We start from the raw sequence: 14,775 nt of genomic DNA on the forward strand, positions 1-14,775 counted from the left end.
AAAACTGGGGCGCAGGCGGAGTGGGGATGTGCACGACGGCGCCAGGGATGGCTGCTGGCACTCGGGGTGTTTTCTGAGCACCCGACATTGCCGCTAAGAGTTTTTCACACATGAGCACATTTACTCCTCAAGTGCACCCACGAGTATGTGTCTTTCTTATTTCCATTTTACAAAGGAGGATGCTAGGGCTTAAAGAGGGTAAATCTGCAAGTTAGTTAAAAAAAAAAAAAAACACCACATGATTAATAACTGGCAAGGTAAAATACTCAGCCCAGGTCTGTGGGCCTCTGAACCTCAAGTCCAGGTGCTTCACACAGTGCTGTTCCCCTCCGGAGCTCAACCTCTATCTAGTGAGCATGTGGGTGGGAGGTCTGGAGGGTCTGCAGACAGGAACACAGCGCTCACGTTCTTCTAACTGAAGCCCAGCAGAAGAGGTGGCCAAACACATTCTACATAAGAGTCCCATGAATAATATGCTCGGTTTTGTTTGGCAGCATTGGGGTTGAACACAGGGCCTCCCCCATGCTAGGCAAGGGCTCTTCCACTGAGCCACGTTCTCTGCCCTGGAGCAGCTCCCTGGCCACCCTTGACACTCTTTACTGCTACATAAGAATCCAAAAAGACAAGCTGGGTCTGGGGCTCAGAACCCACTCAGCACACACAGAGCCCTGGGTTCCACCCCCAGCACCACACACACACACACACAAGGCAAGCTGGCACAGGGCTGTGGACAGTGCCTCCCGTGTTGGCGAGCACCCCCGCAGCTGTGGCCGAGGCAGAAAGACAAGTGGCTAACAAGCCCGACAGGAAACCTAAGCTCCTGGCAAGGGAATGTTTATCTTCCGCAACTGTCACCTAAAACCATCCAGAGGCCTCTGTGGGCACCATCGTCCTTGGCAGCCATGGAGAGGCTGGGTGTGGGGTGGACACAGACACATACTCAGGTCTGAACCTAACACATGTCCAGGGGCTGAGAGCCACATTCATTCTATGTTTGCCACAGGCTGGGACACACGGGTGCCCCTCCAGGTGCGCTGCATGGGGAGCAGAGGGCAGTGTGGCAAGAGCAAAGGCTGAGGGGTACCTGCTGAGGACCTCGATTCTGCCCTGGTGGAGAATGGGAAGCCCTGAGGACCGCGGGCTGCAGGGTGACCAGATCGGATACTGGTGGAAGAAAACTGCCGAGTGGCTGTAGCGGGAAGAAGCACTGGAGGGGGAGGGCACAGACAAGGGTGACCCATCAGGAGACCATTCTGAGAAGCTGAGTGGGACATAAATACAAAGAGGCCGCGTCAGGAAGCCCCGGAGAGGAACCCAGGCACTCAAACAGGACGCAGGAGTCAAGCGCAGCTGGGTTTCCAGGAAGGGTCCACACAATGACAGAGCCCAGCCAAGGAACTGAGAGGGCACGGGGCTGGGAAGGACACTTCCGTGTCCATCAGGATGTGCAGACCGCCAGGAGGAGAGGCCCCACAGCCAGTCCTCAAACACAGAAGAGCTGGGCACGGGGACATGGCAACCTGCTCCCTGGGAGCTGAGTCCACAAGGGCCCAGGAGGCCCACTCAGTGCACCATCAGTGGTCCGGCTATCAAGGGCACAGGGCAAATGGGCACACAAGTGAAGGGCACTTTGGCCAGGAAGTGTAGGGGCAAGGAGGGTGTCGATGCTTTCTCAGGCCTGAGGTCAGTCTCCAAGGCCAGGAAGGACACGTGCCAGGGCAGGGGTGGCTGGGGCCTCCTGGCGTAGACGGTGGAAGGGGCATGGAGGCCTGGCCCACTCTGACATAGCCAGAGACAAGACTAGCAGAGCAGGCAGACCCCAGGTCCCGAGAGCTAGTGGGCCTTCCTAGGGTTCACTTTTGTGCCTCGGCCACAGAGGCAGCCAAGCTGGGCGGAAGCAAGGAGTTCCGATGGGATGCACCGAGCTGCAGGGTACGGGGAGCTGAAGGGGGAAGGCGCTTTCTTGAGGGCAAGCACTGCAACATCCCAGGGAACCTAGACGTCTACACAGTGACAACAGGTAACAGTTGTTTGGAATAAAGAGTCAGAGTTCAGTGCTGGTGATGCACACCTGTGATCCCAGGGGCTCGGGAGGCTGAGGCAGGAGGATCGCGAGTTCAAAGCCAGTCTCAGGAAAGGCGAGGCACTAAGCAACTCAGTGAGACCCTGGCCCTAAATAAAATACAAAATAGGGCTGGGAGTACTGAGCACCAGGCATTAGGCAGGTGGGGCGGGGACCAGCTGCCACTGCCACTCGACTTAGAAGGAGGTGCTATTCACACCAAGGGCACGCTTCGTGCCAGGGACTGATCTTAGCACTTTGCAGATATTGATTATAGAATTAACCCTCACATCAACCCTGTGAGGTGGGGAGTGTGTGGCCTATGTCAAGCTGACAAGGACGCCTGCCAATGGAGTGGCTTGCCATACGGGTCATGCCCAAGTGGCCAAATCAAGACCAGAATTCAGATCTGTTGAACCTAAGGTCATACTGAGCCTCCATACCTAAGAGAGGAAGCCGAGCCCAGAACACTCTTTCATGCCATTATGAAGGCCTTCCCTGCCAGCGTGAGGACAGATTTCACATGCAAGCCAAGCGTGGGGACCCAGATCTATGAAGTTGTCTCAGAAACCACTTGGGCCCCCTATGCCCTCAGATCTTAAAACTATATATTTCTTCTCAGTCTCTGGCATATAAGCTTCAATTTGACGGGTTTTTCAGGGCTGCTAAAATGCACTTACAAAAACTATCTTGACAAAAACTAATAAACAATAATTAATACCAGCAGCTCAGGAGGCTGAGGTGGGAGGATTGCGAGTTCAAAGCCAGCCTCAGCAAAATCAAGGTGCTAAGCAACTGAGTGAGACCCTATCTCTAAATAAAATACAAAATAGGGCTGGGGATGTGGTTCAGTGGTCAAGTGCCCCTGGGTTCAATGCCCAGTACACAAACAAACAAAAAACACTACTAAACAAAGTACACTGTTCTGGGATACAAAGAGAAACTGGATCCCACCTCTAACATACCATACAGCTGTCAAACAGGGCTTGTTCTTCTATAATGACAAGTACCACCTTTGAAACCTCAAATTTCCCTAACCTCTGCTGCCATTTGAGGAGACCAATGTGTCAGAGAAGCAAAGTATTGTGCTGAAGCATGCGTACAGGCTTGGAGCCATTCGTCAGCTGCGTGACCTTAGGCAAGCTACATAACCTGAGTTTCCTCCTCTGTAAATGCATACCATAATAACCCCACACCCTTGTTATGAAAGCTAAATGAGCTACTGCACAGCAGATGCCGAACCCAGTGTGTGGCACGTCGGGGTGTCTAATAAATGGAGCTCCTGTTTTAACTGTGACCCGTCGGCCCCTCCCTCTCCTATCACAGGCTCATGCCCTGGCTGCCCCCTGCCCTCATGCTGTTTACCAGCAGGTACAGGAACTTGCTTAGCTCACATCTGTATGTAGCACCACCGAAAGAAGAAGCCTGTGTTCGTTACTACACCAACTTTATGCATATCTCCCCTTCCAATTATTTTACTTCTGTTCTCTCCCACTGTCCTCACCCCAATTTGAGAGGACACTGTTTCCACCTTAGATCTGAGCTTTTAGGGTCTGTTTTAGGTTCAGTAGTTCTATACTCTAAAAGCTTTAGTTAAGAAAGGGTGGAGACGGGGTTGTGGCTCAGTGGTAGAGCGCTTGCCTCACATGTGTGAGGCACTAGGTTCAATTCTCAGCATTGAATATACATAAATGAATAAAATAAAGGCCCATTAACACTAAAAAAATTTTTTTAAAAAAAGAAGGGGTGGAGAGATGGAGCTGGGTGGATTGTCCTGCCTGTAGGAAGGAAAGTGAGCGCTTTAACCATAGTTCTCAAAAAAATTCCATCCAAGATTTATTTTTTAAAAAGCAAAAAAACAAAAACAACAACAGAACAACCTGAAAGCACTCCCCACAGAGGCTCAACGTCTGTCGGGGGAGGAAGACGGGTCATGAGAACGGCAAGAACAGCCTTAGTGCCCACAGCTAGAACTGCCACTGCGCCTGGCCCCGATTCCTCAGGACAACAGCTGCAAGGAGATGATCTGTGTAAATATCACTGTAAAGCCCTAAGAAGTCCATTTTGAAAAATTAAAAAATGTTAAACCCTTTAGGAACAAAATTATGGCAGGTTACCAGAATCAGAACGAGTATCATAACAAATATACTGAATGCAAAATTTATGTGGGTTTAATGCAAAGTTTAAGTATAGTTGTAGTTATGCATCTGTTCAGATACTACTAAAGCTTTTAAACTCAGTGTTTTCAAAACAGTCGTGTTCCACGTAACCAGTTCTGATCTGTCAGTGCCCTGAAATGCCCGCGGCTTCGTTCATTCCAGTGACCCACAGGCAGGACTCAGCCCCACCACATGCAAAGGCACATGACAGCAGAGAGACCGGATGTGGCTCAAGGGACTGCTGCTGTACGAGGCTGAGAACCACTTCTGGCCTACAGCTGCATTTCAGAGCTTATGCCAAATGAAATATAAAAAGTCCCTCAACTAGTCACAATGAGTAAAACTGCTCACAGAACTTTCTATACTTTTTCTCTTACTCTTTCTAAAATTAAGGGCTGAAGGACATTCATCATCCATCAGCAGCATTTATATACAGTTTTTAAAATATATTAATGAGATGAGCATCATGGTGCACACCTGTAATACCAGTGACTTTTTTTTTAAAAAATGGACTTATACTGAACTTACTAATATACTAATTAAATGAGCATCATGGTGCACACCTGTAATACCAGTGACTCAGGAAGCTGAGGCAGGAGGATCTCAAGTTTGAGTCTCAGTCTCAGCAACTTAGCGAGATCCTGACTCAAAACAGGAAATTAAAAAAGAATTGGGGATGAAGCTCAGTGGTACAGCACCCCAGGGTGCAATACTTAGTGCTGAAAAAATAAATAAATAAGAAAGAAAAAAAAATAAAATATAATAATGAAAAATTATGTCTAAGTACTTGTTTTTAAGAATAAAATTATAAAACTCTATTAACCTAATTCAATATGTCTTAGTAAAAAATATTTAAGGAATAATATAAAACCAAGAAAATATAACTCAGGGAAAACAAACATAAATGAAGACAATGAGAAATATTACTGTCTTAGAAATACACATCTATCAGCTATGTGTGGTGGTGCAAGCTTGTAATTCCTCTGACTTAGGAGGCTGAGCCAGAGGACTACAAGTTGGAGACCAGCCTCAGAAACTTAGTGGGACCCTATCTCAAAAAATAAAAAAGGTTGAAATGTAGCTCAGTGGTGAAGTACCCCCAAGTTCAGTACACAGTGCCCCCTAATAAGATGTAGATATGAAATATTTATAACATTTAAATACCTATAAAGACACACATACATAGACATATATCAAAGCAAAGTGACCAAAGAAGATTCAGAAAAGTTTTGTTTCTCAAATTTAAAAGGCAATACAACACCTAAGCTTTCACATAAGCCTGACAAACCAACTATCCATGCCCCAGCTGACCTGAGCACATCTGATCAGCGCCACTTGCTCATCCTGCAGCACTGACCCGACACTGACACCAGCCTCTGCTGCAGAACCAGGAGGGAGGAAGGGTTTCTGGCCAGAGGACCCACGTGATGATCATGTGCTGTGAATTAAAAGCTGGATTCCAGCCTCTTGGAATGCAAGACCTACTTAATTTTGGCAAAACAGATTTTCTGGCTCAAAAGAAAAGATGCATAAGAGATTGTTTCACTTCTCCAGGCAAATGATTCGGACAGACGTGGAAAAGCTACACAGACTCCTGGGAGTGGCTTTCAGCCTCAAACAGGAGGGAAATCATTAATAACAATATTCAATTATTGAATGCAAGCAAGTTCAGTGTAAGTCCAGTTAAAAAAAAAAAGTCTCTTTTCTTATATTTCTAGTATTTAGGGAAAATATTTTAAAATGCCAACATAAATAGCCAGGACTTCAAATTCAACTAAAAATCAACAAAGCTCCCAAATTCTGAATGTCTTTACCAAAACAAGTAGGCAAGCAAAGTCACAAATGAGGACTTGATTCTTTGTTGTAGATAAAAAGTGACACTCATAAAATACTGCAAAGTTTACCTGTCATATGTGTGTCTCCAGCTCTGACTCTGGATCTGAACTTCCAACAAGACCTCTTTCCTCACTGTGATGTCTTAAGAGAGAACTGTGTAGCCCCCTGGCCATTCCCCGTCCCAGCTCTACCCCCCTGCATGTGTATACCTGGGTACACATACATGTGCCCTGCTTTCCCTACCCACCTTTAAAAAAAAATATATATATATATATATATATTAATCAACACACAGTAATTTGCATATTTATGGGGAACAATGTGGCACTGCAGCACATGTACACAATGTGTACTGATAAGATCAGGGTAACTGGCATGTCTACACCTTAGACGGTTATCATTTCTTTTTGCTGGGAATATTCAAAATCTTCTCTATTAGCTATTTTAAAATATTCCATTAATTGTTAACAAGTCACTCTGCTGTGCTACAGAACATCAGAAGTGCTTTCTCCTACCTGACTGTACCCTGTGCTGTTAACCATCCTCTCCCACGTTCCTGGCTCCTCTTTCACCATCAGACCCCTTCTCACCCAGTCACCTCTCACCTCCTGACACTTCTGAAGTCCAGCCACCTCCTTCTGTTTCTACTGCACTTCCCCAGCCCAGGCCTCCACCCTCCCGTCCCATGTAGTAGTGAAGTTTGAGACTAAAGACTCTGCTAGACTTAACTGGGTGGACTGGGCGAGTTACTTGTCATCAAAATCCTCAGTCCCCTGACCTACAAAAGGAGGATAATCACAACACCAGCCTTGCAGGGCTGCTGGGGAATGTAGATGAGATCATCAATGTAAAAGCTCCTGAAACTGCCTTCCAGCTGTTAAGTACTCAATAAATCTCAACAATACAATCACCTCCTTTTGGGTGCCTAGTTTGGCCCCCAAAGGCTGAATGCTAAAGGCTGGGTCACCAGCCTGTGATATTCCTGGGAGGCGGTGGAACTCTGAAGAGGTAGGGCCTAGTGAAGGAAGCTAAGTGACTTGGGAGTGCCCTTGGAGGGGATATTGGGACCCTGGCTCCTTCCTCTCCCTCTCTTTGCTTCCTGACTGCCATGAGCCGACAGCTTCCTCAACTTCCTCACCATGGGGTCCCTTTGTTACATGAACTGGCCACAGGCTCAAAGGAACAAGGTCAAGCAACTGTGGACTAAATCCTCTGAAGCTGTGAGCCAAAATAAACCTTTCCTCCTTTTAAGTTGATATTCTCAGGTATCTTGTCACAGGTACGGAATGCAGACTAACACAACTCCTCTGGATGAGGCAACCTTCCTCCCTAGTACTCATAGCACTTGCTGGTGACGTATGTATCTGTCTCTCAACCCAACTGTAAGCTCCCTAAAGTCAAGGACTGAGGCTTTTTCCATGTATAAATGACTAATAAGACAATGAGTCATGAGTTTTAAGAGCTATGTAATAATGATTCCATATGGTTATTAAGAGTTATACAATACTGAATGTGGTATTTAAGTCTTTAGAAATCATCCATGAGAAAAAGAAACATTAACAATTCAGATTTAAGTTGGCAAGGAATTAATAATGAAAATTATCTATTGCCATATTTTGATGTGTAACAATTTTATTTTTAAGTGACTCATAAATCTTCCCTTAGAAAGTGATTCACATGGCACTTCTTGATCTTAAAAAGCTTCACTTTGGCTACTCAGCAATTTATTTTCCATGGGTCTGCAAGCCAGAGATATTTGTTCCTCAAAACAAAGAAGCCACCCCATAGTTCCAGAACTGTGACTCAAGTCTTTTCAGAGGAAGCTCTGAAAAAACATGGCTCCCTCCCACACTGACATCCAAGACTGTCCATTTATGAGAGAGACAAAGAGCACATCTCAAAACACTGAACCCGCTTATTCACCAGTGGGAAGAGGAGACTCCAATGTTTCCCTTTGGGGTTGAATTTTTAAAAATGAAAAGCAGTTCCGTGGTCTCTGTCTACGGGCTCTTGTTACCGGAAAACTACTCTTTCTCAAATAATGAAAAGAGAATGCCTTAGTTTTGGGAGGTGAACAGAAGTGAGAAAAGCAATTCTGATCTTATTTCAAATTTTTAAATGAAGCTTTTCCAACTCAAATTTCTCCTGACCCAAGGGAAAGGGGCAGCCTACCTGGGCTCCGAAGACGCGCTGCATGGCCTGCAGCAGCTGGTTGGTGTAGTCGGTGAGGGTGCCGGCATCTTCTTCAAACACACTTAGTAAAGAGCGAGTCTGCAAGAGAGGGGGCCGAGTTGATTTCTCAGTGTCATAGTCACCAGGAGGCAGCGCATGCACAAGTGGAAATGGGTGGGCAGGGCCTGGGCCCGGCTTCACCTTCATCAGTAGAGCCAGCAGGAGCCGGCTCTCTACCCTTCCCACCGCAGGGCAGGGCAACAGTGCCTCCTGTCAGGGTCACAGAAGGAAAACCTGTTTTTAGAAAGACTGTGACTGGGGCCGGGGGCCTGGCTCGGGGCTAGAGTCCTCGCCTGGCGAGCTCGAGGCCCTGGGGTCCACCGCAGCATGGCCAAGAATTCAGAACCAAGGGCTATTATCTGTCGTGACTTCAACCCCTGCGACATGCCAGTCAAGTCCGTCCAACAAAGAGGGGTTAGGACGGACACACTCTCCTTTCAAGTCCATAAGGCTAGCGCCCCTCTGTGTGCCAGATGTGGCTGCAGGCACCACTGGAGCCTGACCCCCCCACAGCCAGCTGCTTGGGTCTGGGTTCTGGCAGCCTTGCAGAGTATGTCGTCCGTCCCTCCTAAGATACTGCTGCAAGGTCCCTGTTTTTCATCATAGTTTATTCAGCCAACTCTCAAATTCGTGGTTAGGAATTTCATGCTGCCTGGGCCCATTGGCAGTAGCTCTGGGCACAAAACTCAAACAGCAACAAGAAGGCCAGCTCACTGCTTCCAGAAGTCTCGCTCCCAGGAGCTCTGAGAAACACTGAGCTATGCCACTCGCTGGAGGGTGTTTCTGAGCATTTTCATGGTAGTGCCTGGCACACACTAAGCACTGCAATATTGTTTATGAAATATTTACATATAAAATGGTGCATGAACAGGTGTTAAGGCATCACTTAAGAGATATATCTACTCATGGGACTCTTGTGAATGTGCCCAGCTCAGGAGGATCTGAAATACTACACTAAGCAATAATGGGATTTCCACTTCAGAAAATAACTCATTAGGCAAAGAATAAAATGTAAGTTACAGAAATATCTTTACAGGTGATACCAAAGTGCTTTACAAGAAACAATTTATTAAGATTCATTACTTCCCTGCAAATAAATTTCAATTCCTTCTTTTTCTAACCTATCAGTTGAGAGGTTAGAAAAGTGGCCTGGGTTGCCACTATGTCCTATCAATCCTAGGACCTCCCCGCTGCCATGCACCCATCTACTAGGGCCTGAGCCACCACAGTGCTGCACTACCCCAGGGGCCTGGGGCTGTGGGCTGCCTGCCACCCTCTAGCCTGAAGGCAGCTGGGCCCAGACATCCCTGGGCCCAAAGGTCCCTCCATAAACAAAAGTGGAACCTCCTTTTGCTCTACAGACTCTGGGGCATCTCACAGCAATTCACTGAGGTCTTCCAGGATAAAAAAATTTTTAAAAAATTCCCTGCTCTGTGACCTACATACTCTCTTTGGTACCGATGCTTATCAATGGAAGCATCACAGTGCCGTCACGCAGAGACTGTAAAGGAGTGTGTAAAGAGCTCTGGTGGAGAGCAAACTTCACCAGGGAACTCATTCGGCCTAGCTCAGAAGAATTCTTCAAACTTAAAAATCAATCTCCGTGATACGAAATACATTTCACACTAAGGCCTGAGCAAAGGTTTCGCCACACAATATTTATCCACAGAATGCATACACTCTTTTTTTCCTATTTCATTTGTGAACAAAAATCATGGTTGTGACCCACTGGACTTCCTGACAACCTGTAGGAAAAAACATGGATTTGGAATTCCGTATTACATTTCTTTAGGTTATAATTTTTATTTGAAAAACAAATATTGTCAAAGGACATTTTCAGAACACACACTGGGAGTCTGTCACTATTCAGTGGCCTGTGCCTGCCTCCTGCCTTCAGCCAGCATCTGTGCTGGGAACTGAGATTCAAGGTTGAGGAGCAATGACCCCCCACTCTACGGGGGCTCCGAGTCAGCTGGGGCCCCTCAGAGGAGCTGTGACTCACTTGGGGTCCATCACTCCTGGGTCCACATCCAGGCTCTGGCACTAATTTGCAGAGTTAACAAGATAACTAATGTATGTGAAGTGTTCATCAGGGCCAAACGAATACACAGTGATGGCAGAGGATGTTGATTATGAAGATGATGAACTTTCAAAAAACTGTCAGGCACTGGCGTGTCACAAAGACAACAGCAGCAGCACTCATGAAGGTACTATGGCATGCAGGCACATAAATCCCTAACAACCTGAAAAGTAGCTTATTTCTATTCTCCCGTTGTACATGTGCAAACACAAGCTCAGACAGGGTAAATAACTTGCCAGAGGGAACAGTGGAAAACTCAGGATTTGAATTCCATCCTTTCTGTACTACCCCTATGCTCTCAGGAGCATCCACAGCCAGAGGAGGGGAAAAAAGCAAGCACCCTAAGGATATAGCCTCAGCTCTGTGTTATTTCCTTACCTTAGTAAAGAAATAGCTTGTGACCTAATTCAGCCATCCTAGACCTTCTCAATAGCATGTTATTGTGGAATGGTTCAATTTTAATGTCAGAATATTTTTAAAAAAATTTTTAAGGTTAAAAACAAAGTTCTATTCCCATCTTTTGGTGGAAAGAAAGATATTAAATAATAGAATCATAAGTCTAAGTAAAATGGTGTTATAAATAAAAAGAGCCTCAGGGTCTGGGGCTGGGGCTCAGTGGTAGAGCACTTGCCTACCATGGGTGAGGCACAAGGTTCGATCCTCAGCACCATATAGCAATAAATAAAATAAAGGCCCATTGACAACTAAAAAATGTAAAAAATAAATAAATAAAAATAAAAAGAGCCCCAGGAAAAAACCCCTCCACAATGAAGCCATACAAGGCCACCCAGGTTATGTTTGGAAGCATCTCATTGGCATAAAAAGAAAGACCTGATTTGGTTGGAGAGGGCTGTTCCCAGCTGGGCCACTCACAGCAAAATCTCAGAACTAAGTCTTTAATTTCTGTTTCAGTGATTCCAATTGCAAAATAATACAGCAAACAGTGGGTTGGGATGGTGGCTCAGCCATAGAGTGCTTGTCTAGCCCATGGGAGGCTCTGGGTTCGATCCTCAGCACCACATAAAAATAAATAAATAAAGGTATTGTGTCCAACTACAACTAAAAAATATATATTTTTTAAAAAAAGCACAAACCCCCTCCCCCCCAAAAAAGCAGGCAATAGTTCTTCTGTCTTGGAAATGTATGACTTATAGGATAAGGAAATGGCCCCTTGACAAAGTACAAGCATCCATGTCCCTATCTTTCACAGCTACATTCACACTGTCCTGGAACTGCTGTACACTTATCTGGCCCTGGAACATACTGTGAGCTGGTCGAGGGCAGTCACACGAATTTCATTTACATCACATTCCTAGCAGCAAGTGGTGGTTGGACAAATGACCATGGAGTCCAATCTCTCATCCTGGAGATACGCTGCCTCTCATATAGCAGGGATAATATACTACACACACAGAATAGTTCTAAATACATCAGGCAGCACTGCCAACTAAAAAGGAGGAAATTAATACATGTGTCTAAGGTCAGACGACTTCTATTCAGCATTTCTTGGGTCACTCAGTTCAAACACAAAAGCTTTTGTGCAACCAGGTTACTTAAGCAACCTCACAGCTCTCCTACATAACCAGAGGCAACAAACAGTACATGGTTTCTTAGGATTTTTTTCCTTTTAGTGAAACAAACGTCAGGTCACCAATAACAGAAAAGCCAGGTGCTAGGTAATTGGACTAACTTCAGCAATATCCCTTTAATATGCATGCTGCCTAGGTTCCAATCCTGGCTCTGTCACTTTAGAGAGTACAATCTTGGGAAAGTTATATAACTTCTCTGCTCCTCAATCATTTTAAGAGAAACCTAGATTAAAAGACTGTTGGGAGGACTGAGTTAAGAGGGGTAAGGCATTTAGAACAGTGTCCACACATAACACACATGATCTAAGCTTTTGCTATTCTTTTTATTCTTTCCACATAAAATGAAAGAGCTGGATTACTCCTTCCACTTCCAAGTCTATGAACCTCCTTGGGAGTACAGCTGTACCAGGCACAAGCTGCATATAAAATACACAAAATATGCTCTGATGATTATTAAAGACCTACTTTAAGGTAGCTTCCATTCTGTACAGCAACCACATCAAAAACCCTTAATAATAAACTCCCTATATTAAAAGGAACAGTAAATAGGAATCATAATGCCTCTAAACTTATTTTTTCCACACATAAGCTCAAAATTATAAACCCTTAGATAAGACAGAGTTTAAAGCCTCTAGAGTGCCTTGAAGATCATCTCCTCCGTGTCCCTCACTCTGTAGAGGCTCTGCAGATGAGAAAAACTAGCCAGCCACAGGAAGGGGATTAAGTGACTGCCCAAATCACATGGTAAGCTCAGTGTTGGAGCCAGAACTGCAACGCAGGTCTCCTGACTCATTTGCCAGTCTTCCTACTATTCCCTCATAGTGCTGCAAGTTCTTCAAGCCACTCAGTGTGTATTCATTTACGTGACAGCCAAAAATTCAGAATGTGATTTGTCAGTGAGGAAAGCACAGGGAATGAGTACAGCTTCTTTAGACTGGCCTGCCCACAGCCATGTCTGGTTAGGAAAGCAATGTATCTTTGCATCTCAGCGTCCCCAACTACAAAGTGGAGAACTCGGCTTGCAATGATCACTGTAAATTTCACATTAGGTTCCATTCCCATTCAATTGGTGTGAAGTTGGCCGAAATGCCTCCTATCATGGGGTCCAATTCAATTAAAAACACCAGAAGTGTAGAGTTGTATAAAAGAGATCTTTGAAAAATCAGTCAGTGGATGCCAACTTGCAAAAAATAAAAGAAAAACCACAGCTTGCTTACAGTGCCCGACTTGCCTGCATAGGAAGGATCACAAAGAAATGTGCACAAAACACAGGTGCACACAGCCCTGTTTACTTATTCTCAGGGGTGGAGATGCAGAGAGCACTAGATAAGTCTCTCAAAGAGTCATCCTGGGTGGTACAATTCATTCAGGAGAGAAAGGAAGGAACCCCCAAAGAGGGGAAACAGGGAGAAGAACAGCTTAATCTTGGCACTAGAAAATAAAGAAACTTAAATAACCCAGGGATGCAGAGCCAGGAAAGGAGATAGGAAGCAAGGGTAGGCCAGGTGGGAGGGTGTCAAATGAAGAACAAAAGCTCCCCAGAGAAAGACTATGAATTAGGAGCTAATGAACTAGTGTCATTTGCACTCATTTACTATATTTACACACCAGTTTTCACCCCCAAGCTCAAAGGACTCGCATCTCAAGCGTGCTAATGAGGTTCCCTCGCCCGACAAATGGGGCAGGTGTTCTTCTTTTTCTCTTCACAATGGAAAACAGTGCCAGAGAGGCTGGGAGAGGGATCCAGCCTCCCTGCTTCCCCTTCAGGACCCTAAACCCCCCGGTTCTGGTCACATCAGCAGGAGTACTCCGAATGACAAGATGAATTTCTTTACTCTGAACCGCGAACTGTCTGGTTTAAAAAACAAAAACTTTTCAGGCACCTTCTCATTTAATTTTCCTAACTACCCAGGAGACAGGTACACTCATTCTCTATTTGACAGAGGGCAGAAGGAAGGCATCAAAAGGCGAACCGTCTGCCCCGGGCACCGTGCTAAGAAGCCAAGGAGCCAGAGTTAGTCCCGGGAGAGGTCACGACACCGAGGCTCCCGGGGTCCCCGGCCCGCCCCCTCCTCAGGAGGCGCCCCTCCGCGGCCTCGCCCCTGCGGGCGCACGGGACCCATCGGAGGAGGTACCTGGGGGCTGTCCTGCAACGCCTCCTCCAGCAGGAGCTTGTCCACCGCGGGCATGGTTGGGCGAGGGCGGATGGAAGGACGCAGGGCAGGCAGCCGAGGTGCTCCGGGCTCAGGCTACTCAGCCGACTCTCAGTGCCCGCGGCAGCCCCGCGCGCGCCCACGCCTGGCCAGTGACTGCCGCCGCCTGCCAGCCCGCCCACCTCCCAGCCCAGCCCGGCCCGGCCCGGCACGGCCCCCAGTGGAGCCGATCAACAGGAAGTGTGGCGAGCGTCCGGCCGGCCGCCGGAAGTGTGGCTGCCGCGCTTCCGACCGCGGGGAGCCGCGACCCTCGGGACCCTGCGGCTCGTCCAGCGCTTAATGGGTTAGTGTTCCGCAGTCATGGCCGCCTGTGCCCCGTGCGCGTGCCAGTTGATGCTACAAAACCCAGAAAAGGAACCCGAGTGTGGGGAGAGGAGGTTTTATCTACTTGTGGCTACTCAGAAACCCTCTTGCGTCGAAGGAGATAGTAGCTAACAGATTTTGCTGCAATTACTCTCCCCACCACCAATTCCCCACCACCTTTTTTTTTTTTTTTTGGTACTGGGGATTGAATCCAAGAGCGTTTTTTTTTTTTTTTTTTTTTTAAACCACCGAGCCTCATCCACCTCCTCTTTTATTTTTTATTTTGAGACAGGGTCTCTCT

The 14,775-nt window shown here is 46.5% G+C and overlaps 1 protein-coding gene across 4 annotated transcripts in view; it reads right to left on the bottom strand.

Moving 5' to 3' along the window:
* The window catches only part of Appl2 (adaptor protein, phosphotyrosine interacting with PH domain and leucine zipper 2), a 62,588-nt gene extending 48,284 nt beyond the window's left edge, over nt 1-14,304 (bottom strand). For all 4 annotated transcript variants that reach the window (XR_013091243.2, XR_013091242.2, XM_076855055.2 and 1 more), the window contains exons 1-2: nt 14,094-14,304; nt 8,230-8,328 (exon numbers count right to left, since the gene is read on the bottom strand). Coding sequence is in view for 2 of the 4 variants with exons in the window: in XM_076855055.2 (XP_076711170.2) it covers nt 8,230-8,328; nt 14,094-14,147 (153 nt within the window). In the remaining 2 variants the exon portion in view is untranslated. The remainder of the gene's footprint in view (nt 1-8,229; nt 8,329-14,093) is intronic.
* Between the last annotated feature and the right edge of the window lie 471 nt (nt 14,305-14,775).

This window comes from Callospermophilus lateralis, chromosome 4 (genome assembly GCF_048772815.1).
Source record: "Callospermophilus lateralis isolate mCalLat2 chromosome 4, mCalLat2.hap1, whole genome shotgun sequence".
Taxonomy (NCBI): Eukaryota; Metazoa; Chordata; class Mammalia; order Rodentia; family Sciuridae; genus Callospermophilus; species Callospermophilus lateralis.